At 41.9% G+C, this 26,064-nt stretch overlaps 1 protein-coding gene across 2 annotated transcripts in view; it reads left to right on the top strand.

The window, feature by feature from the left end:
• plcd1a (phospholipase C, delta 1a) overlaps positions 1 to 26,064 on the top strand; it is a 66,950-nt gene that overhangs the window by 4,607 nt on the left and 36,279 nt on the right. For both annotated transcript variants that reach the window (XM_021620007.2, XM_036934637.1), the window contains exon 2: positions 15,706 to 15,864. In XM_021620007.2, coding sequence (XP_021475682.2) covers positions 15,706 to 15,864 — 159 coding nt within the window. The remainder of the gene's footprint in view (positions 1 to 15,705; positions 15,865 to 26,064) is intronic.

Below are 26,064 nucleotides of genomic sequence, written 5' to 3'. Positions count from 1 at the left end.
ATAACATAAAATAACTATTTTAATAGTAGTGACTCAAATCTGCAGCCTATAGTCTGGTGAGTAGCCTAGCTAGCTAGATAGCTAATTATGAGAAAACGAGATCGTCATTCTCTACCCTTTTTAACATTACAAGTAGCAAAGGAAATCAACCATGTCTGTTTCTTCTTTATCTGTTTCTTTGTAAGCATTGTCCCATCCTGGAGTCTGAGACCTTGTGGGAGTCTGTGGGAGTGAAGAAGAATATACAACAATTAGCTTACTAGCTAGCTATCATCAGAGAAGGTATAGAAACCTTTCTCCAATATACACTAAAGTATGTGGGCACTTCCTCGTCGAACATCTCATTTTGAAATCATGGGCATTAATATGGAGTTAGTCCCCATTTTCTGCTAGAACAGCCTCCACTCTTCTGGGAAGGAAGGCTTTCCACTAGATGTTAGAACATTGCTGCGGGGACTTGCTTCCATTCAGCCACAAGAGCATTAGCGAGGTCGGGCACTGATGTTGGGCGATTAGGCCTGGCTCGGAGTCGGCGTTCCAATTCATCCCAAAGGTGTTTGATGGGGTTGAGGTCAGGGTTCTGTGCAGGCCAGTGAAGTTCTTCCACACCAATCTCGACAAATAATTTCTGTGTGGGCCTCCCTTTGTGCACGGGGGCATTGTCATGCTGAAACAGGAAAGGGCCTTCCCCCAGACTGTTGCCAAAAAGTTGGAAGCACAGAATCGTCTAGAATGTCATTATGTGCTGTAGCGTTAAGATTTCCATTCACTGGAACTAAGGGGCCCGAACCATGAAAAACAGCCCCAGACCATTAGTCCTCCTCCGCCAAACTTTACAGTTGGCACTGTGCATTGGGGCAGCTAGCGTTATCCTGGGATCCACCAAACCCAGATTGGTGAAGCGTGATTCATCACTCCAGAGAACGTGTTTCAACTGCTCCAGAGTCCAATGGTAGTGAGCTTTACTTCTCTCCTGCCGACGTTTGGCATTTACGCATGGTGATCTTAGGCTTGTGTGCGGCTGCTCGGCCATGGAAACACATTTCATGAATCTCCAGACAAACAGTTCTTGTGCTGACGTTGCTTCCAGAGGCAGTTTGGAACTCGGTGGTGAGTGTTGCAACCAAAGACAGATGATTTTTACGTACTATGTGCTTCAGCACTCATCGGTCTCGTTCTGTGAGCTTGTATGGCCTACCATTTCGCTGCTGAGACTTTGTTGCTCCTAGACGTTTCCACTTCACAATAACATTTGACGAACTGACTTGTTGGAAAGGTGGCATCCTATGACATCTGGACAAGAGGAATACCTATGTAAGAATGCAGTTCATTGACTATAGCTCAGCATTCAACACCATAGTACCCTCCAAGCTCATCATCAATCTACACACAATATCCCATAATAACAAAGCAAAAACAAATCTTTATAAATGTTGCAAATTGATATAAAAAAAACTCTAATATCACATTTACGTAAGTATTCAGACCCTTTACTCAGTACTTTGTTGAAGCACCTTTGGCAGCGATTACAGCCTTGAGTCTTCTTGGGTATGATGCTACAAGCTTTGCACAACTCTGTTTGGAGTTTCTCCCATTCTTCTCAAGATCTGTCAGGTTGGATGGGGAGCGTTGCTGCACAGCTATTTTCAGGTCTCTCCAGAGATGTTCAAGTCCTGGCTTTGGCATTTAAAAAAAAATGTTCACCAGGTAGGCTAGTTGAGAACAAGTTCTGGCCAAGATAAAGCATAGCAATTCGACACATACAACAACACAGAGTTACACGTGGAATAAACAAAACATACAGTTAATAATACAGTAGAACAAAAGAAAACAAAAAATCAATATACAGTGAGTGCAAATTAGGTAAGTTAAGGCAATAAATAGGCCATGGTGGCGAAGTAATTACAATATAACAATTAAACACTGGAATGGTAGATGTGCAGAAGATGAATGTGCAGGTAGAGATACTGGGGTGCAAAGGAGAAAGATACATAAATAAATACAGTATGGGGATGATAGGTAGATAGATAGATGGGCTGTTTACAGATGGGCTATGTACAGGTGCAGTGGTCTGTGAGCTGCTCTGACAGCTGGTGCTTAAAGCTAGTGAGGGAGATGTCTCTAGCTTCAGAGATTTTTGCAGTTTGTTCCAGTCATTGGCATTAGAGAACTGTAAGGAAATACGACCAAAGGAGGAATTGGCTTTGGGGGTGACCAGTGCTGCTGGAGCGCGTGCTACGAGTGGGTGCTGCTATGGTGACCAGTGAGCTGAGATAAGGCGGAGCTTTACCTAGCAGAGACTTGTAGATAACCTGTAGCCAGTGGGTTTGGCGACGAGTATGAAGCGAGGGCCAACCAACGAGAGCGTACAGGTCGCAATGGTGGGTAGTATATAGGGATTTGGTGACAAAACAGATGGCACTGTGATAAACTGCATCCAGTTTGTTGAGTAGGGTGTTGAAGGCTATTTTATAGATGACATCGCTGAAGTCGAGGATCGGTAGGATGGTCAGTTTTACGAGGGTATGTTTGGCAGCATGAGTGAAGGATGCTTTGGTGCGATATAGGAAGCCGATTCTAGATTTAATTTTGGATTGGAGATGCTTAATGTGAGTCTGGAAAGAGAGTTTACAGTCTAACCAGACACCCAGGTATTTGTAGTTGTCCACGTATTCTAAGTCAGAGCCGTCCAGAGTAGAGGTCGACCGATTAATCGGAATGGCCGATTAATTAGGGCCGATATCAAGTTTTCATAACAATCGGAAATCTGTATTTTTGGGCACCGATTTGTATTTTTTTTATATACCTTTATTTAATTAGGCAAGTGAGTTAAGAACACATTCTTATTTTCAATGACGGGCGAGGAACGGTGGGTTAACTGCCTCGTTAAGGGGCAGAACGACAGATTTTCACCTTGTCAGCTCGGGGGATTCAATCTTGCAACCTTACAGTTAACTAGTCCAACGCAATAACGACCTGCCGCTCTCTCGTTGCACTCTACAAGGAGACTGCCTATTACGCGAATGCAGTAAGCCAAGGTAAGATGCTAGCTAGCATTAAATTTATCTTAGAAAAACAATCAATCATAATCACTAGTTAACTACACATGGTTGATGATATTACTAGATATTATCTAACGTGTCCTGCGTTGCATATAATCTGACTGAGCATACAAGCATACAAGTATCTGACTGAGCGGTGGTAGGCAGAAGCAGGCGCGTAAACATTCATTCAAACAGCACTTTTGTGCGTTTTGTTAGCAGCTCTTCGTTGTGTTTCAAGCTTTGCGCTGTTTATGACTTCAAGCCTATCAACTCCTGAGATGAGGCTGGCGTAACCGAAGTGAAATGGCTAGCTAGTTAGTGTGCGCTAATAGCGTTTCAAACGTCACTCGCCCTGAGCCTTCTAGTAGTTGTTCCCCTTGCTCTGCATGGGTAACGTTGCTTCGATGGTGGCTGTTGTCGTTGTCCAGGGAGGAGCCAATGAGAGGGACGGAAGCTATACCTTTACACTGGCAATACTAAAGTGCCTATAAGAACATCTAATAGTCAAAGGTTAATGAAATACAAATGGTATAGAGGGAAATAGTTCTATAATTCCTATAATAACTACAACCTAAAACTTCTTACCTGGGAATATTGAAGACTCGTGTTAAAAGGAACCACCGGCTTTCATGTTCTGAGCAAGGACTTAAACGTTAGCTTTCTTACATAGCACATATTGCACTTTTACTTTCTTCTCCAACACTTTGTTTTTGCATTATTTAAACCAAATTGAACATGTTTCATTATTTACTTGAGGCTAAATTGATTTTATTGATGTATTATATTAAGTTAAAATAAGTGTTCATTCAGTATTGTTGTAATTGTCATTATTACAAATAAATAAACACAAATCGGCCGATTAATCGGTATCGGCTTTTTTGGTCCTCCAATAATCTGTATCAGCGTTGAAAAATCATAATCGGTCGACCTCTAGTCCAGAGTAGTGATGCTGGACGGGCGAGCAGGTGCGGGCAGTGATTGAATAGCATGCATTTAGTTTTACTTGCATTTAAGAGCAGTTGGAGGCCACGGAAGGAGAGTTGTATGGCATTGAAGCTCGTCTGGAGGTTAGTTAACACAGTGTCCAAAGAGGGGCCAGAAGTATACAGAATGGTGTCGTCTGCATAGGGGTTGATCAGAGAATCACCAGCAGCAAGAGCAACATCATTGATGTATACAGAGAAGAGAGTGGGCCCGAGAATTGAACCCTGTGGCACACCAATAGAGACTGCCAGAGGTCCGGACAACAGGCCCTCCGATTTGACACACTGAACTCTATCAGAGAAGTAGTTGGTGAACCAGGCGAGGCAATCATTTGAGAAACCAAGGCTGTCGAGTCTGCCAATAAGAATGTGGTGATTGACAGAGTCGAAAGCATTGGCCAGGTCGGTGAAAACAGCTGCACAGTAATGTCTCTTATCGATGGCGGTTATGATGTCGTTTAGCCACGCTCCAGGTTCTGAGGTGCACCCATGACCAGCTCTGAAACCACATTGCATAGCGGAAAAGGTACGGTGGGTTTCGAAATGGTTGTTAATCTGTTTGTTAACTTGGCTTTCGAAGACCTTAGAACAGGGGTGTCAAAGTCAAATGGACGGAGGGCCAAATAAAAAAATCAGCTACAAGACGAGGGCCGGACTGTTCGAATGTTCATTGAAAATTTTTTAAATGACGCATATAGTCTAGTGAACCTAATTGAACCTACTGAAAACCTAACAAATATATTACAATATGATCAGATAAATAAAGCAATATTTTCTTATGGCTCTGTCAGTAATCTTTAATTTTCAACAGACACAAAAGACAAATTTCCTTTATATAAATATCCCCATAACATGAACATTAAATGAAAGAAACCGGTATTCAAGGCACCATCAGTAGACTATATTTTCTATTTTAGCAAAAGTGGGCTAAATTTACTTCAAAGAAAAAACAATAATAGCAATTTTCTATCATCCACTCAACTGAAATATTTTTAAAATATAATTGGATTGAAATACAAAAAAATAAAGTGCAAAAATCTATTAATCAAAAACAACACTTTGTTTAAGGAGAAGTAACATGCAGTGAAAACAAATATTAAATTTTAACTTTTAAACTTGAACTGAGTAAAAACTCTAAATATGTGATTGCACAGTAATGTTCACTTGTTTGAGGTTGAGGGTGATACTTGGTGGTGTCCCATCTTTTCCACAAGTTCATCAATGTTCGGGGTAAGGCTCTGAGCTGAAGAAATCCTCAGAATTGAGTGGAGGTGTTCAGCAGTAAGTCGACTTCTGTGTGATGTTTTGTTCAGGTTCATCAAAGAAAACAGTTGTTCACACAGGTATGTGCTGCCAAACATAGACAACGTTTGAGCAGCCTGGATGCGCAGCTGGGGCATTGTGCCGGGGAGGAAACGGGCGAACTCCGCAGCACCCACTGCCGCATATTTTGCCCTCAGTGCATCATTGCATTGGAGGTCAATCAACTCCATTTGGAGGTTTGGTGGTGAGCTTTCCACGTCAACAGCAAATGGGTTACCGAGCAGTTCCAACCTGCTTTTTTGTGCTTCAAAGTCAGCAAATCGGCGTCGAAAGTCAGCGGCAAGCATACCTATTTTATCAGCCAACTGTGTGCTCGGGAACGCACTGGTAGAGAGCTTCTCTTTTATGGTCTGGCAGCTGGGAAAGTGGCTCAAATTTTCTTTCCGCATCTGCGTCTCCCACAGAGTCAGTTTGGTTTTAAATGCCTTCACTGTACTGTACATATCAGAGATGACACGATCCCGACCCTGCAGCTGCAAGTTTATTGCATTCAGATGACTCGTAATGTCACACAGAAAAGCCATTTCACACAGAAACATTTCGTCTCGGAGTTGTGTTGTGTCTTTCCCTTTGCTGTCCAAGAACAGACAAATCTCCTCACGAAGCTCGAAACATCTTTGAAGCACCTTTCCCTGGCTTAGCCATCGCACCTCTGTGTGATAAGGCAAATCACCATGCTCCGTTTCTAACTCCGTCAGAAATGCCTTGAACTGGCGGTGATTCAAACCTTTGGCTCTGATAAAGTTAACTGTGCGCGTGATGATGCTCATTACATGCTCCATTTTCAAGGCTTTACCGCACAACGCTTCCTGGTGTATGATACAATGATAAGCTGTCAGCTCACCTGTCGCGTTTTCCTCTTGCATCTTTTCCCGTATCTTCGCCACCAGTCCGCTCCTGTGTCCACACATCGCAGGTGCTCCGTCGGTTGTCAAACCCACGAGTTTTTCCCAAGGCAGCTCCATCTCATTTACACATCTTGACACCTCTTCATACAAATCATGCCCCGTAGTTGTGCCATGCATAGGACGTAAAGCCAAAAACTCCTCTGTCACGCTTAGGTTGGAGTCCACTCCGCGGATGAAAATTGACAACTGGGCAATGTCAGAAATGTCGGTGCTCTCATCCACAGCCAAGGAATATGCAATAAAATCTTTTCCCTTTTTCACAAGCTGCTCTTTTAGATTGATGGACAACTGGTCTACTCTCTCGGCAATGGTGTTTCTGCTCAGACTCACATTTAAAAAGAGTTGCCTTTTTTCTGGGCAAACTTCGTCACAAACTTTAATCATGCAGTTTTTGATGAAATCCCCCTCCGTAAATGGCCGGGCTGATTTAGCGATCTCTTCTGCCAAAATAAAACTGGCCTTGACAGCAGCCTGGCCTTGTGATTTGGCTTTTTTGAACAGAGCCTGTCGAGATTTGAGGCCTCGTTTTAATTCCTCTGCCTTTTGTAGCCTTTGTTCCATGTCCATATTCTTGTTTTTGTCCGCGTGTTTCGTTTCATAATGTCGTCTCAGATTATACTCTTTCAGTACCGCCACACTTTCTCCACACAGAAGACACACAGGTTTTCCAGCTACCTTCGTGAACATATACTCCGACTCCCACCTTGTTTGAAACCCCCGGTTCTCAGTATCCACCTTCCGTTTTGCCATTTTTGATGGGTATCTGAAAGTTAATTTTACTGTGATGCTGACGACTGCTGTGCCAATAAATATTGAAATGAAGCAGCCTACTGCTCGGTGCGTCACCTTTGCATTGTGGGAAATGTAGTATTGGTGCGTGTAAAAGATCTGCGGGCTGCCGGCTTGCTGCGGGCCGGTTCTAATAATAAATCAAGATCATCCCAGGGGCCGTAAAAAACCTTCTTGCGGGCCGGATGTGGCCCGCGGGCCTTGACTCTGACATATGTGCCTTAGAAAGACATGGTAGGATAGATATAGGTCTGTAGCAGTTTGGGTCTAGAGTGTCACCCCCTTTGACGAGGGGGATGACCACGGTAGCTTTCCAATCTTTGGGAATCTCAGACGATACGAAAGAGGTTGAACAGGTTAGTAATAGGGGTTGCAACAATTTCGGCAGATAATTTTAGAAAGAGAGGGTCCAGATTGTCTAGCCCGGCTGATTTGTATGGGTCTAGATTTTGCAGCTCTTTCAGAACATCAGCTATCTGGATTTGGGTGAAGGAGAAATGGTGGGGGCTTTGGCGGGTTGCTGCGGTGGGTACCGGGCAGTTGTCTGGGGTAGGGGTAGACAGGTGGAAAGCATGACCAGCCGTAGAGAAATGCTTATTGAAATTCTCAATTATAGTGGATTTATCGGTGGTGACAGTGTTTCCTAACCTCAGAGCAGTGGGCAGCTGGGAGGAGGTGCTCTTATTCTCCATGGACTTTACAGTGTCCCAGCTGGGAGGAGGTGCTCTTATTTTCCATGGACTTTACAGTGTCCCAGCTGGGAGGAGGAGCTCTTATTTTCCATGGACTTTACAGTGTCCCAGCTGGGAGGAGGTGCTCTTATTTTCCATGGACTTTACAGTGTCCTAGAACATTTTTGAGTTAGTACTACAGGATGCAAATTTCTTGTCCACTCAAGGACATTGAGATTTGTTTCGAAGCCACTCCTGTGTTGTCTTGGCTGTGTCTTGCTTGTTGTTTCAGTGTTATTACCCTGTAATAGAGACCCCTTAAAATGAAGCGTTATCATTATTTTTTGCAGTGTAGGGAACACGCCCTGTCCTCGCAGACCTGCGAATGTCATGACTTTTGAGCTTATTTTTGCAAATTTCTAAAGGAAGCATCGGTAGCATCGGTAGCATCGGGATATATTAGAGGAGAGAAGTGAAAGGTGTTCCTGATGTATTGTTTGCATAAATGTCTGAAAAGGACTAAATCAGAGGAGGTGTTCCAAGAGCACGTGAGAACAGGAGAATGGCAAACGCTTAGGTAGGGTTTCCTGAACACGAGGTGTTACCTGTCTGTCAGCTTTCAGGGCAGTCTGTTATATTTTTGCAAAGACATAGCATGGCAGTTGCTGAATACACAGGCTGGCGGTAGACAAAGTACTACTCCTGGATCTTCTTTTGGCAAGGGACACCACCGCCACCCATGCCTACAATTGTGATTGGAGCATTTTCTCGCAAGGAGTGTGCAGGAAGGCCGCATCAAATGCTAAAATGGCTCAACATGTAGAAAATTAGCCATGAAAATAGTATTGATAGTGGTGATATGAAGGCATGTCGTAATGACAAAATATCAGGATATATAGTATGAGCCTTTTTACTATTCCAAACATGAATCAGTCACGTGGACGACATTCACATACAGTACATAGAATAAATAAACAAACAGTAGGGATTTATTTACATTTGAGTCATTTAGCAGACTCTCTTATCCAGAGCCACTACAGTAGTGAGTGCACACGTTCTCTTACCTTTTTCGTACGGGTCCCCTGTGGGAATCTAACCCACAACCCTGGTGTTGCAAGAGCCACACAGGACCACATGAAGTCCCAGTGAGACCAGATCTCTTTAAATGACTCACTCTTTATCCAGTGTTAAATTGTAATTATTCACTCCTATGGCCTATTTATTGCCTACTTCCTCATGCCTTTTGCACACAATGTTTATAGATTCTTTTTTTTCTATTATGTTATTGACTTGTTTATTGTTTATTGTTTACTCCATGTGTAACTCTGTGTTGTCTGTTCACACTGCTATGCTTTATCTTGGCCAGGTCGCAGTTGCAAATGAGAACTTGTTCTCAACTAGCCTACCTGGTTAAATAAAGTTGAAATAAAATTATAACATTTACACAGGAAGTCCCATGGAAACTAGATCTCTTTATTTACACAGGAAGTCCCAGTGAGACCATGTGTCTTTTTATTTACACAGGAAGTGTGTAAATGTGTCTTTATTTATACAGGAAGTCCCATTGAGACCATGTGTCTTTATTTACATAGGAAGACCATGTGTCTTTATTTACATAGGAAGTCCCATTGAGACCATGTGTCTTTATTTACATAGGAAGTCCCATTGAGACCATGTGTCTTTATTTACATAGGAAGTCCCATTGAGACCATGTGTCTTTATTTACATAGGAAGTCCCATTGAGACCATGTGTCTTTATTTACACAGGAAGTCCCATTGAGACCATGTGTCTTTTTTTACATAGGAAGTCCCATTGAGACCATATGTCTTTATTTACACAGGAAGTCCCATTGAGACCATGTGTCTTTATTTACATAGGAAGTCCCATTGAGACCATGTGTCTTTATTTACACAGGAAGTCCCATTGAGACCATGTGTCTTTATTCTACACAGGAAGTCCCATTGAGACCATGTGTCTTTATTTACATAGGAAGTCCCATTGAGACCATGTGTCTTTATTTACACAGGAAGTCCCATTGAGACCATGTGTCTTTATTTACATAGGAAGTCCCATTGAGACCATGTGTCTTTATTTACATAGGAAGTCCCATTGAGACCATGTGTCTTTATTTACATAGGAAGTCCCATTGAGACCATGTGTCTTTTGCATGGGAGCCCTGCTCATCTAAATCTTCAATAAAGGTTGGATGTCCTTTCAGTCCCAGTTACAATATGCCTATAGGGTGTCTTTATACTGTAACTGTTGTAAACAATGTTTAGACGACTGTGGTGTGGCTGTTGAGCTCCCAGAATGCAATATGTGATCGTTATGGAGCTGTTTAATCATCAAGGGAGCACTTAGTAAATTCTGTCTGGCACAAAGCGCTAGGACGTTGTAAAACTTTTCAACTTTTCACAGTAACATCTACATCTGGTTTGGCGTTGGGGTTAGAATGTGGAATGCTTTATTTTCCCTCCAACACTTGTCAGGAAAACACACTCATCTCTGCAGTGCTGCTGGTCAGCCTGTGGTTCATATAGAAACAGCCAACAGATCAACTATGAGAACAACACTGGTTTACATCTAAGGGTTCCTCATGTTGCTGTTACTGACAGGTTTTTCTATCTTTGCTGAATTTCTCTTTTTCCTGCAAAAATTATTTGTTGAAGAAAATGAAAAATGTTTTATGAAGATGTAAAACATCTTTGCCACAGTCCTCTCTTTCCTACCACCACCTTTACAGTCCTCTCTTTCCTACCACCACCTTTACAGTCCTCTCTTTCCTACCACCACCTTGCAGTCCTCTCTTTCCTACCACCACCTTTACAGTCCTCTCTTTCCTACCACCACCTTTACAGTCCTCTCTTTCCTACCACCACCTTTACAGTCCTCTCTTTCCTACCACCACCTTGCAGTCCTCTCTTTCCTACCACCACCTTACAGTCCTCTCTTTCCTACCACCACCTTTACAGTCCTCTCTTTCCTACCACCACCTTTACAGTCCTCTCTTTCCTACCACCACCTTTACAGTCCTCTCTTTCCTACCACCACCTTTACAGTCCTCTCTTTCCTACCACCACCTTTACAGTCCTCTCTTTCCTGCCACCACCTTGCAGTCCTCTCTTTCCTGCCACCACCTTGCAGTCCTCTCTTTCCTACCACCACCTTACAGTCCTCTCTTTCCTACCACCACCTTGCAGTCCTCTCTTTCCTACCACCACCTTGCAGTCATCTCTTTCCTACCACCACCTTGCAGTCCTCTCTTTCCTGCCACCACCTTGCAGTCATCTCTTTCCTGCCACCACCTTGCAGTCCTCTCTTTCCTGCCACCACCTTGCAGTCCTCTCTTTCCTGCCACCACCTTGCAGTCCTCTCTTTCTTACCACCACCTTTACAGTCCTCTCTTTCCTGCCACCACCTTGCAGTCCTCTCTTTCCTACCACCACCTTGCAGTCATCTCTTTCCTGCCACCACCTTGCAGTCCTCTCTTTCCTGCCACCACCTTGCAGTCCTCTATTTCCTGCCACCACCTTGCAGTCCTCTCTTTCCTGCCACCACCTTGCAGTCCTCTCTTTCCTACCACCACCTTCCACTGTAGCGCTCTCAGGTTGGGCTGTGTTCAGGTTGGGCTGTTCAGGTTGGGTTGTGTTCATGTTGGGCTGTGTTCAGGTTGGGCTGTGTTCATGTTGGGCTGTGTTCATGTTGGGCTGTGTTCAGGTTGGGCTGTGTTCACGTTGGGCTGTGTTCACGTTGGGCTGTGTTCAGGTTGGGCTGTGTTCAGGTTGGGCCGTGTTCAGGTTGGGCCGTGTTCACGTTGGGCCGTGTACACGTTGACCCATGTTCATGTTGACGCGTGTTCACGTTGACCCGTGTTCATGTTGACGCGTGTTCATGTTGACCCGTGTTCATGTTGACCCGTGTTCATGTTGACGCGTGTTCACGTTGACCCGTGTTCATGTTGACGCGTGTTCATGTTGACCCGTGTTCACGTTGACCCGTGTTCACGTTGACCCGTGTTCAGGTTGGGCTGTGTTCATGTTGGGCTGCATTCATGTTAGGATATGTTCAGGGTAAGGTAGTGGTTAGGATTGTGTTTATAATGGTAGAGGTTAGGATTGTGTTTATAATGGTAGAGGTTAGGATTGTGTTTATAATGGTAGAGGTTAGGATTGTGTTTATAATGGTAGAGGTTAGGATTGTGTTTATAATGATAGAGGTTAGGGCCTGCTCAGCCATCCTTTTCCTGTTGTCCACGAGCATCTGTTTTGTCTTGATCACATTGAGGGAGAGGTTGTTGTCCTGGCACCACACTGCCAGGTCTCTGACCTCCTCACTTTAGGCTGTCTCATCGTTGTCGATGATCAGGCCTACCACCTTTGTGTCGTCTGCAAACTTAATGATGGTTTTGGAGTCGTGTCCTTTAATTCAATGAACGCCTAGCAAGAGACCATTGTGTTTGGATAGTGGTGTTAGTGTACGCTACATGTGGTGGCAGAGTTTACAAAACAATTACCCCGCGATTGATACAAATCACTATGATATCATTCTGCCAGACAGACCTACTCTGCAGTCAACATTTAATTGTTTCCCAAGGTTTCTTGGGAAAGCCTTTAGAAACGTTCATTCAAACAGTGCATGATGACTGGATTGTGCATCACTTCAGACTAAACGTTATGAATAGTGTGCATACACCTTGGTGCATATCCATTGCTGTTTAAATAAATCTTGATAATAAAAAAAGCACCCATAACACCCATAACACCCATAACACTATAACACCCATAACACCCATAACACAACAACAACCATAACACTATAACACCCATAGCACTATAATAACCATAATAACCATAACACCCATAACACCCATAACACTATAACACCCATAACACCCATAACACCACAACAACCATAACACTATAACACCCATAGCACTATAATAGCCATAATAACCATAACACCCATAACAACCATAACACTATAACACCCATAGCACTATAATAACCATAATAACCATAACACCCATAACACCCATAACACTATAACACCCATAACACCCATAACACCACAACAACCATAACACTATAACACCCATAGCACTATAATAACCATAACACTATAACACCCATAGCACTATAATAACCATAACACCACAACAACCATAACACTATAACACTATAATAACCATAACACCACAACACCCATAACACCCATAACGACCATAACAACCTTAAAAAGATCCCGGTAACGGGGATCAGCACCCCGCATACAAACACATGAAAATCAGATTTCAATGAGCTAGGTGCAACATAAAACTCATGCCTTACCTTTGAAGATCTTCTTCTGTAACACCCATAACACCCATAACACCCATAACACCTTAACAACCACAACACCCAGAACAACCACAAAACCCATAACACCCATAACACCCATAACACCTTAACAACCACAACACCCAGAACAACAACAAAACCCATAACACCCATAACACCTTAACAACCACAACACCCATAACACCTTAACAACCACAACACCCATAACACCTTAACAACCACAACACCCACAACACCCAGAACAACCACAAAACCCATAACACCCATAACACCCATAACACCTTAACAACCACAACACCCAGAACAACAACAAAACCCATAACACCTTAACAACCATAACACCCAGAACACCTTATCAACCATAACAACCATAACACCCATAACACCTTAACAACCATAACGCGCATAACACCTTAACAACCATAACAACCATAACAACCATGACACCCATAACAACCACAACACCCAGAACAACCACAAAACCCATAACACCTTAACAACCATGACATCATAACAACCACAACACCCAGAACAACCACAAAACCCATAACACCTTAACAACCATGACACCTTAACAACCACAACACCCAGAACAACCACAAAACCCATAACACCCATAACACCTTAACAACCACAACACCCATAACACCTTAACACCCACAACACCCAGAACAACCACAAATCCCATAACACCTTAACAACCACAACACCCAGAACAACCACAAAACCCATAACACCTTAACAACCATGACATCATAACAACCACAACACCCAGAACAACCACAAAACCCATAACACCTTTAACAACCATGACAACCATAACAACCATAACACCTTAACAACCACAACACCCAGAACAACCACAAAACCCATAACACCTTAACAACCATGACATCATAACAACCACAACACCCAGAACAACCACAAAACCCATAACACCTTAACAACCATGACATCATAACAACCACAACACCCAGAACAACCACAAAACCCATAACACCTTTAACAACCATAACACCCAGAACAACCACAAAACCCATAACACCTTAACAACCATGACATCATAACAACCACAACACCCAGAACAACCACAAAACCCATAACACCCATAACACCTTAACAACCACAACACCCATAACACCTTAACACCCACAACACCCAGAACAACCACAAATCCCATAACACCTTAACAACCACAACACCCAGAACAACCACAAAACCCATAACACCTTAACAACCATGACATCATAACAACCACAACACCCAGAACAACCACAAAACCCATAACACCTTTAACAACCATGACAACCATAACAACCATAACACCCATAACACCCACAACAAACTTAACAACCTTAACAACCACAACACCCATAACACCTTAACAACCACAACACCCACAACACCCAGAACAACCACAAAACCCATAACACCCATAACACCTTAACAACCACAACACCCAGAACAACAACAAAACCCATAACACCTTAACAACCATAACACCCAGAACACCTTATCAACCATAACAACCATAACACCCATAACACCTTAACAACCATAACGCGCATAACACCTTAACAACCATAACAACCATAACAACCATGACACCCATAACAACCACAACACCCAGAACAACCACAAAACCCATAACACCTTAACAACCATGACATCATAACAACCACAACACCCAGAACAACCACAAAACCCATAACACCTTAACAACCATGACACCTTAACAACCACAACACCCAGAACAACCACAAAACCCATAACACCCATAACACCTTAACAACCACAACACCCATAACACCTTAACACCCACAACACCCAGAACAACCACAAATCCCATAACACCTTAACAACCACAACACCCAGAACAACCACAAAACCCATAACACCTTAACAACCATGACATCATAACAACCACAACACCCAGAACAACCACAAAACCCATAACACCTTTAACAACCATGACAACCATAACAACCATAACACCTTAACAACCACAACACCCAGAACAACCACAAAACCCATAACACCTTAACAACCATGACATCATAACAACCACAACACCCAGAACAACCACAAAACCCATAACACCTTAACAACCATGACATCATAACAACCACAACACCCAGAACAACCACAAAACCCATAACACCTTTAACAACCATAACACCCAGAACAACCACAAAACCCATAACACCTTAACAACCATGACATCATAACAACCACAACACCCAGAACAACCACAAAACCCATAACACCCATAACACCTTAACAACCACAACACCCATAACACCTTAACACCCACAACACCCAGAACAACCACAAATCCCATAACACCTTAACAACCACAACACCCAGAACAACCACAAAACCCATAACACCTTAACAACCATGACATCATAACAACCACAACACCCAGAACAACCACAAAACCCATAACACCTTTAACAACCATGACAACCATAACAACCATAACACCCATAACACCCACAACAAACTTAACAACCTTATCAAACATTTTTGGTTCTAGGTCGATTTTCAAGCATTTTGAATGAAGAGCCGTTTGGGAGCCAAATGATGCAGCTCTTTTATGTGACGGTTAATGTCTGCCTGACCTCTAACCTCTGTGTGACCCCACTAGGTTTAGAGGGCGATGTGGACCTTCAGTTCTTGCTGGTGGGGGGAAAGCTGATGAAAATAAAGTCTTCCTCTTGGAAAAAGGACCGAATGTACAAGCTGCATGATGACAACGCAACCATATGGCATGAGTCACACAGGATCTTCAAGAGAAAACAGACCTGTGAGTACTGCACTGTTACTGTACCATTCATCTACATCAACATCTACAACTCAATTAAAGGTAGCCCATTGATGGTCCTCAAACACATTTACCTCCATTCTGTTATGAAACAACAAAGCCCTGGATACCACTACTGGTCAGGCTGGGGGTTACATGCCTAGATACCACTACTAATCAGGCTGGGGGTTACATCCCTAGCTACCACTACTGGTCAGGCTGGGGGTTACATCCCTAGATAACACTACTGGTTAGGCTGGGGGTTACATGCCTAGCTACCACTACTGGTCAGGCTGGGGGTCACATCCCTAGATAACACTACTGGTCAGGCTGGGGGTTACATCCCTAGATAACACTACTGGTCAGGCTGGGGGTTACATCCCTGGATAACACTACTGGTCAGGCTGGGGGTTACATCCCTAGATAACACTACTGGTCAGACTGGGGGTTACATCCCTAGATAACACTACTGGTCAGGCTGGGGGTTACATCCCTAGATAACACTACTGGTCAGGCTGGGGGTTACATCCCTGGATAACACTACTGGTCAGGCTGGGGGTTACATCCCTGGATAACACTACTGGTCAGACTGGGGGTTACATCCCTAGATACCACTACTGGTCAGGCTGGGGGTTACATCCCTAGATAACACTACTGGTCAGGCTGGGGGTTACATCCCTAGATACCACTACTGGTCAGGCTGGGGGTTACATCCCTAGATACCACTACTGGTCAGGCTGGGGGTTACATGCCTAGATACCACTACTGGTCAGGCTGGGGGTTACATGCCTAGATACCACTACTGGTCAGGCTGGGGGTTACATCCCTAGATACCACAACTGGTCAGGCTGGGGGTTACATCCCTAGATAACACTACTGGTCAGGCTGGGGGTTACATCCCTAGATACCACTACTGGTCAGGCTGGGGGTTACATCCCTAGATTCCACTACTGGTCAGGCTGGGGGTTACATCCCTGGATAACACTACTGGTCAGACTGGGGGTTACATCCCTAGATACCACTACTGGTCAGGCTGGGGGTTACATGCCTAGATAACACTACTGGTCAGGCTGGGGGGTTACATCCCTAGATACCACTACTGGTCAGGCTGGGGGTTACATCCCTGGATAACACTACTGGTCAGACTGAGGGTTACATGCCTAGATACTACTACTGGTCAGGCTGGTGGTTACATCCCTAGATACCACTACTGGTCAGGCTGGGGGTTACATCCCTAGATAACACTACTGGTCAGGCTGGGGGTTACATCCCTAGATAACACTACTTTAGTGTGGATGCCCAGCTCGAAAGCTCTCAGCGGCCCCAGAGTCGATGAGTACCCAGAGAGATTTCAACTGGTTTCCCCACAGCAAGATGGCATGAAAAGGGGTGCAAGTAAGGGGAGAGGAAAAGTTCTCTGTATGGCCCACCAAAGTACTTGCTCCTACCGTTGAGCCTTGTCTTTAAGTGGACAAGTGGAGACGAAATGACCAGTAATACAGGCAACTCTTATTGAGAAGCCTGTATAGCCGTTCGGCTGGGGACAGCCTAGCTCTGCCTAGTTGCATCGGCTCGGGAAGAGGTGAATCGGCAGACTTTGGAGACTCTCGGGGGAAATCGGGTAGCCTCGGGTTCTCTCGGCAACTGAGCCGTAGGGGACTTCCGGATTGCTTCGGAGGTGAGGCTTGGGCGGGCGAGTGAAATCGTACCTCCTCTCCTTCCTTCACTCCCGTAGTCGCCCATCGATCCAAATGGTTAGGGCGATGAGAGAGTCGAGATCCGTCTGTAGTTCCCAGGCTGCAAGCTTGTCCTTTACTTCCTCCGATATTCCGTGCAGGAACATGTCAAACAGCACTTCCACGTTCCAGGCACTCTCAGCTGCCAACGTGAGGATATCCACCGCATAGTCTGGCACACTGCGGGAGTCTTTTTTGTTATTGTTATTTTTTCATTATTTTGTCATATTTATTTGTTTATTTTATTTGACTGAATATTCGAAACATACAATATACTTGCAGTAAAGCCGCTCAACAACTACATCATACCAGTCATCCAACAGACTCCCATTCAGAGTGACACACAGAAGCATCCATGGTCAATGCCCTGCTCAAGGGCATGTTGACAGATCTCCCACCAGTCCAAAAAACATGAACCCGAACCCTCCAAGATCCCCCCACAGTTCCCCAATACCTGTCCCTCAACCATTCAAGACCCCTCCCACAGTCCCCCCAAGAAGAAAAATAAAAAATACAATTAATTCCATTCCCCAGCCCCAAGAACCCCGCAATGCACCAACAACCAAGAGATTGAACTAAAGAGAAAATGTTTTTATTTAAAGTATATACATTTAAAACAAAGGAAATCAAGGACAACTAAAATCATAAAAGCAATGCCAACTGTATATGTTTGTGTGCATATCTGGCACTATTACATTTATGTGTGTGTTCTTGTATGTGTTTATTTGAATGAGAGTGTGTGTATATGCATGTGTACAAACACCTGCACGGCATCAGCCTCAGGCAAACCGGCATTAGTTGTAAAAACACTGCCACTCAGTGTCATTCAAACATACTTTTTATTATGTTGTATTTAGACTTAAAAAACGTTTATCTTTCACCATCATTCTATCTCCCGCACAGCAACTCTACTCCCATTTGTCTCCAATTCCACATCCCAACCATTTCCTCAGCCCATCCCATCTATCTCTACTGGCCACCCACTTCGGGATTCTACCTAACACATATCTTTCAACTATGCTGTGATGTTTAACGTACATTTTCAATCTATCTAATTGAATAGAAAGAGAGTATTACTATATTAGTAATTTACTGAACCGGTCTCTCCAGATCTCCTAACAGTACTATTTATAGGGTCAGTTCTAGATCAATGCTATTCATTTTCAGCCATTCTTGAACCTGAGACCAGAAACAGGCTACCTGAGGGCAATAACAAAATAAATGGTATATTGATTCTGTATCCTCACAACAAAATCTGCAGAGCTTCAATGATTTTTTGCCCCAAATATTCAACATTTTGTTGGTATACTGGTATACTTTCCTATTTATGCTATTTTTATTCCTCCACCAGTTTTGATCCTTTATATTGGGCAGACAGACCAGTTCCCTACCTCCTCCCCCTGCCACCTGCCTCCTCCATTTTTGGGGCAATGCTGTAATCAATTGGTTGTACTCTTGGATTGAGCAGACCTCCATGAAGGACATAACTCTACCATTACAATTTACAATATCACTTAAGAACAAAATACCCTTTTCAAACATCTTTCCCATAAATACAGGTATTTTATTAACCAGCACATTTGAGTTCAGCCATAAAATTTGTTGTAATATTTGTTCTATCTTTTCAGGGGGATGCAATTGAATTGTAGCCAGCTCTGCAATGCAGTAGCCAGCTCTGTAAAGATACTTTGAAAAAAGCTTTTTTTAGTAATCTACTTGAGAACCATTTAGGGTTCAAATACAACTTTTGAATGAGTGAACCTTTTAGAGAGAGGTTTAGTGCTTTTATATTTAATAATCTCAACCCACCCAATTCATATTCATTATATAGATAGGCATGTTTTATTTTGTCTGGTTTAGCATCCCAGATAAAGCGAAATATTTTTTGCTCATATGATTTGAAAAAGAAATCACCAGGAGTAGGCAGCGCCATAAGTAAGTGAGTAAACTGAGATATGACTAAGGAGTTAATCAGGGCAATTTTTCCATAAATAGACAGGTATTTACTTCTCCATGGTTGCAGGATCTTGTCTATTATTGCAAGTTTTGTATTGAAATTCATTATGGAGAGCTTATTTATATATTTTGTGTTATGAATACCAAGTATGTCTACTTCACCATCAGCCCATTTTATAGGTAAACTGCAGGGTAATGTAAAAGTTGTATTTTTTAAAGATCCAATACGTATTATTGTACACTTATCATAATTTGGTTTTAGTCTAGAGAGTCCAGAAAAGTTATCTAGATCTTCAATGAGACATGGGATCTAGCTTGCGGACTTAATATAAAACTTGAGGCATCGGCATACATGGACACCTTTGTTTTTAAGCCTTGGATTTCTAATCCTCTAATGTTGTTATTGGATCTGATTTTAATAGCTAGCATTTTGACGGCCATAACGAATAGATATGGTGGCAGCGGACACCCTTGTTTAACTCCTCTTGATGATTCAAAACTCTCTGAGAAGTAGCCGTTATTTACTATTCTACACCTGGGGTTACTATACATTATTTATACCCATTTTATAAGAGAATTACCAAAATTGAAAAATTGATAAATTGATAAATAAAATCCAGTCTTACTATATCAAATGCCTTTTCAAATTCCGTTATAAATACCATTCCTAGCTTCTTATATGTTTCTATTATTTCTAAGTTGTCGTATATTATTATTATTCTTTTTTTATTTATTTCACCTTTATTTATCCAGGTAGGCAAGTTGAGAACAAGTTCTCATTTACAACTGCGACCTGGCCAAGATAAAGCAAAGCAGTTCGACACAAACAACAACACAGAGTTACACATGGAGTAAAACAAACATTCAGTCAATAATACAATAGAAAAATAAGTCTATATACAATGTGAGCAAATGAGGTGAGATAAGGGAGGTAAAGGCAAAAAAAGTAAATACAATATCGAAAATAAGTAAAACACTGGAATGGCAGATTTGCAGTGGAAGAATGTGCAAAGTAGAAATAGAAATAAAGGGGTGCAACGGAGCAAAATAAATAAATAAATACAGTAGGGGAAGAGGTAGTTGTTTGGGCTAAATTATAGATGGGCTATGTACAGGTGCAGTAATCTGTGAGCTGCTCTGACATCTGGTGGTTAAAGCTAGTGAGGGAGACAAGTGTTTCCAGTTTCAGAGATTTTTGTTGTTCGTTCCAGTCATTGGCAGCAGAAAACTGGAAGGAGAGGTGGCCAAAGGAGATATACCTACTGGAGCGCGTGCTACAGGTGGGTGCTGCTATGGTGACCAGCAAGCTGAGATAAGGGGGGACTTCACCTAGCAGGGTCTTGTAGATGACATGGAGCCAGTGGGTTTGGCGATGAGTATGAAGCAAGGGCCAGCCAACGAGAGCGTACAGGTCGCAGTGGTGGGTAGTATATGGGGCTTTGGTGACAAAACGGACGGCACTGTGATAGACTGCATCCAATTTATTGAGTAGGGTATTGGAGGCTAAAACAGTGTCCAAAGAGGGGCCAGAAGTATACAGAATGGTTACGTCTGCGTAGAGGTGGATCAAGGACTCACCAGCAGCAAGAGCGACATCATTGATGTATGCAGAGAAGAGAGTCGGCCCAAGAATTGAACCCTGTGACACCCCCATAGAGACTGCCAGAGGCCAGGACAACAGGCCCTCCGATTTGACACACTGAACTCTATCAGAGAAGTAGTTGGTGAACAAGGCGGGGCAATCATTTGAGAAACCAAGGCTATCGAGTCTGCCGATGAGGATGTGGTGATTGACAGAGTCGAAAGCCTTGGCCAGGTCGATGAATACGGCTGCACAGTAATGTCTCTTATCGATGGCGGTTACGATGTCGTTTAGGACCTTGAGCGTGGCTGAGGTGCACCCATGACCAGCTCTGAAACCAGATTGCATAGATTGCATTGCATTGCATAGATTGCATTATCTCCGATGTATCGTCCATGTAAAAAACCTGTCTGATCAATACCTGGTAAAACCCTTTCAAATCTGAGTGCTACGAGTGCTAGTATTTTTGCATCACAGCATTGAAGTGTAAGGGGCCTCCAGTTTTTTTAGATAGACTGGGTCTTTATATTTGCCATCTGGGTCTTGTTTTAATAATAGAGAAATTAGACCTTCCTGCTGTGTACCTGACAGACGACCATTTCTATAGGAATAGTTAAAACAATCTAACAATAGAGCTTTTAGTATATCAAAAATTCTTCATATACCTCTACTGGTATGCCATCAAGCCCTGGGGTTATTCCAGACCGAAAGGATTTAATAGCCTCAAAAGGTTCTTCCTCTGTAATTTGGCCTTCACACTGATCTTTCTGTACATTTGTTAATTTTCCATTTTTTATACTATTTGGAAAGAATTCCTTACCGTAATCTTCATTCAGAGGGTGACAATGAGACAGAAAAGATAACATCTGCCTAAAATAATTAGCTTCCTCTTTTAAAATATCATTCAGAGAATCATAGATGACTCCGTCTTCAGTGACGAGTTTCTGCAAATTATTTTTGTTAGCGTTCCTGTATTGGAGATTCAGGAAGAATTTTGTGCATTTTTCTCCATATTCCAATCAGTTTGCTTTATTTTTGTATAGATTACATTAGATCGTTCTTGAATAAGTTTCTCAAGTTCTTTTTGTTTTTCCTCTAACTTATTTTGCATCTCTGTAGTATCGTTTTTGTTGCTATCTACCTGTACTATTAGTTCATAGATTTCCCTTTTTAGTCTTGTCTCTTTAGCCAGAAACTGCTTTTTCATTATTGATGAATATTGAATTGAATGACCTCTGAAGGTACATTTAACCAATTGGATATAGGGGGCGCTATTTACATTTTTGGATGAAAAATGTTCCCGTTTTAAACAAGATATTTTGTCACGAAAAGATGCTTGACTATGCATATAATTGACAGCTTTGGAAAGAAAACACTCTGACGTTTCCAAAACTGCAAAGATATTGTCTGTGAGTGCCACAGAACTGATGTTACAGGCAAAACCCAGATAAAAATCCAATCAGGAAGTGCCGCATTTTTTGAAACCGCCTCATGCCAATGACTCCTTATATGGCTGTGAATGAGCTACGAATGAGCTTACGATTTCCACGCATTCCCCAAGGTGTCTACAGCATTGTGACGTCTTTTTAGGCATTTCCATTGGAGAATGGCTGTAAGGGACCATATATAGCGAGTGGTCACATGTTGTCTCCCGGAGAAAATCTTGCGTAAAATACTGAGGTAGCCATTTTTCCAATCGCTTCTTATGAGAAACCAATTGCCTCGACGGATATATTATCGAATACATATATTAAAAACACCTTGAGGATGGATCCTAAACAACGTTTGCCGTGTTTCTGTCGATATTATGGAGCAAATTTTGAAAAAAGTTTGGAGTTATAGTTGAAGTATTTTTCGGTCGATTTCTCAGCCAAGCAGGATGAACAAACGGGAGCTTTTTCGTCTACAAAAATATTATTTTTGGAAAAAAGGAACATTTGCTATCTAACTGGGAGTCTCCTGAGTGAAAGCATCTGAAGTTCTTCAAAGGTAAATTATTTCATTTGGTTGCTTTTCTTATTTTCGTGAAAATGTTGCCTGCTGCCAGCAGAGCCTAGCATAGCATTATGCCATGATAAACTTACACAGATGCTTGTCTAGCGTTGGCTGTAACGCATATTTTGAAAATCTGAGATGACAGTGTTGTTAACAAAAGGCTAAGCTTGTGTTTGAATATATTTATTTCATTTCATTTGTGATTTTCATGAATAGGAAAAGTTGCGTTATGCTAATGCATTTGAGGCTATGATTACGCTCCCGGATACGGGTTTGCTAATCGCAAGAAGTATCCCAAACAATAACGGGATTTGCTGAACCTATATTAAACTGGAAAAATTCAGTTATACATTTTTTTTGTCTTAGTTAAAAATAAATTGTCCTCCAGTTAACTTTGATTAAATTTCCAATATCCCCGTCCACTTGGAAAATCCATGAGTTATGTGAATGCCAATCAGATGATAATCCGATCGCATTCTGTCTCCTATTAAAATTTTTTAAACCTTTAATGCAAGAGAGAGAGAGAGACATGAAAGTAGTCAAGACGACTAGCTTGATTAAGTCTCGTCCATCTATATCTCACTAGGTCGGGGTTTTTTAGTCTCCAAATATCCACTATTTCTAATGTGTCCATGATATTTGTGATTTCCATAAGGGCATGGTGATGATAGTTTGTGGAGTGATTGCCTTTACGGTCCATTGAGGTACTTAAAACCTCTTGCGACGAGCAATCCCGTATCCGGGAGCGTAATTATAGCCTCAAGCTCATTACCATAACGCAACGTTAACTATTCATGAAAATCGCAAATGAAATGAAATAAATATATTGGCTCACAAGCTTAGCCTTTTGTTAACAACACTGTCATATCAGATTTTCTAAATATGCTTTTCAACCATAGCTACACAAGCATTTGTGTAAGAGTATTGATAGCTAGCATAGCATTAAGCCTAGCATTCAGCAGGCAACATTTTCACAAAAACAAGAAAAGCATTCAAATAAAATAATTTACCTTTGAAGAACTTCGGATGTTTTCAATGAGGAAACTCTCAGTTAGATAGCAAATGTTCAGTTTTTCCAAAAATATTATTTGTGTAGGAGAAATCGCTCCGTTTTGTTCATCACGTTTGGCTAAGAAAAACCCAGAAGATTCAGTCATTACAACGCCAAACTTTTTTCCAAATTAACTCCATAATATCGACAGAAACATGGCAAACGTTGTTTAGAATCCAACCTCAAGGTGTTTTTCACATATCTATTCGATGATAAATCACTCGTGGCAGTTTGGTTTCTCCTCTGAACCAAATGGAAAAATGCACGCACCTGGAGATTACTCAATAATTTTGACGGAGGACACCAAGCGGACATCTGGTAAATGTAGTCTCTTATGGTCAATTTTCCAATGATATGCCTACAAATACGTCACAATGCTGCAGACACCTTGGGGAAACAACAGAAAGTGTAGGCTCATTCCTGGCGCATTCACAGCCATATAAGGAGACATTGGAACACAGCGCATTTAAAATCAGGCGCACTTCCTGTATGAAATTTCATCTTGGTTTCGCCTGTAGCATTAGTTCTGTGGCACTCACAGACAATATCTTTGCAGTTTTGGAAACGTCAGAGTGTTTTCTTTCCAAAGCTGTCAATTATATGCATAGTCGAGCATCTTTTCGTGACAAAATATCTTGTTTAAAACGGGAACGTTTTTAATCCAAAAATGAAATACTGCCCCCAGAGTTTCAAGAGGTTAAAACACTGTGTTATAGTCTCCTACCAGGATGATTAGATTCGATCGTTGCCTGTAAGTTCAATAAATTGTTATAAATGTTTTCGAAGAAGTGTGAATCATCCTGATTTGGACCATATAGATTAATGAGCCACATCTCTTTTTCGTTCACTTTCATATTCAAAAGAATCCACCTTCCTTGCGAATCATTCCTGACTATTTTCACATTCAGATCAACATTTTTTGTTAATTAATATCATCACACCCTTTGAGTTCCTTTGTTCATGACAGAGAATTATTTCACCACCCCATTCTTTTTTACACTCAACTTCATCTAAGGATGTAGAGTTTCCTGTATACATTATATGTTATATTCCTTTTCTTTTAGCCATGTAAAGACTAATCTTCTTTTTTTATAATCTGCTAAACAGTTACAATTATAACTGGCTATTCTTACTTCACCCCTTACCATAACTAGATACTATTCTCAGTTTAAATTGACCATAATTAGTGCTTGTAAAGTTACTGCCTTCAGAGGTATTATGGAAGGTCAAAACTAGAGCTTTCAAATGTCTGATATTTAGAATTCAAGAAATAGGTTCTAGCAATATTTGTTTTATTGCCTTGCCTGTTTGCCTGTGAGACAATGCCACAGATGTTAGAAAATTGAGACAAGATATTATGTGTGTAGTAAATCTGAGTAGGTTGATGTGTATGGTATGATATTGGATGTGATTTAGTGAAAGTGTGTATGATGTCTGTATAAGAGTAAGACTATAATGTGTGATGTCCAAATAAATAATAACTCATGAAGTGCGTATAGCCTTAATATTCATGATGATAATTGTAATCCATAACGTATAACCATCATAGTTGCATCACAATTACCTTTAACATAATTGAAAAACACATCCCAAAACTTCCATAGCAATTGACGTTTCACATAATCATGAAAGAGACCTTGCATTACTCTAGAGACGTCTTCACTACAGTACAAATGTATTCCATACAATATGTTATTATTCCCCAATGCACCTATTCTGATATCTTTCCCTTACTTGTTGTAAACATATATAAACTTATAGACAAATACATAAAAATGATTGACAAACAGTAAACACATTAAATTATAAAACAGTTCTCGACAATAGAGAGAGAGGGAGAGAAGAGAAGAGAAAAGAGAGAAAGAGAGAGTGAGAGAAGAGAG

Source organism: Oncorhynchus mykiss, chromosome 11, assembly GCF_013265735.2.
Source record: "Oncorhynchus mykiss isolate Arlee chromosome 11, USDA_OmykA_1.1, whole genome shotgun sequence".
Lineage (NCBI taxonomy): Eukaryota > Metazoa > Chordata > Actinopteri > Salmoniformes > Salmonidae > Oncorhynchus > Oncorhynchus mykiss.
Note: the sequence above shows the minus strand (reverse complement) of the source record. Positions and strands in the feature narration are given on the sequence as shown.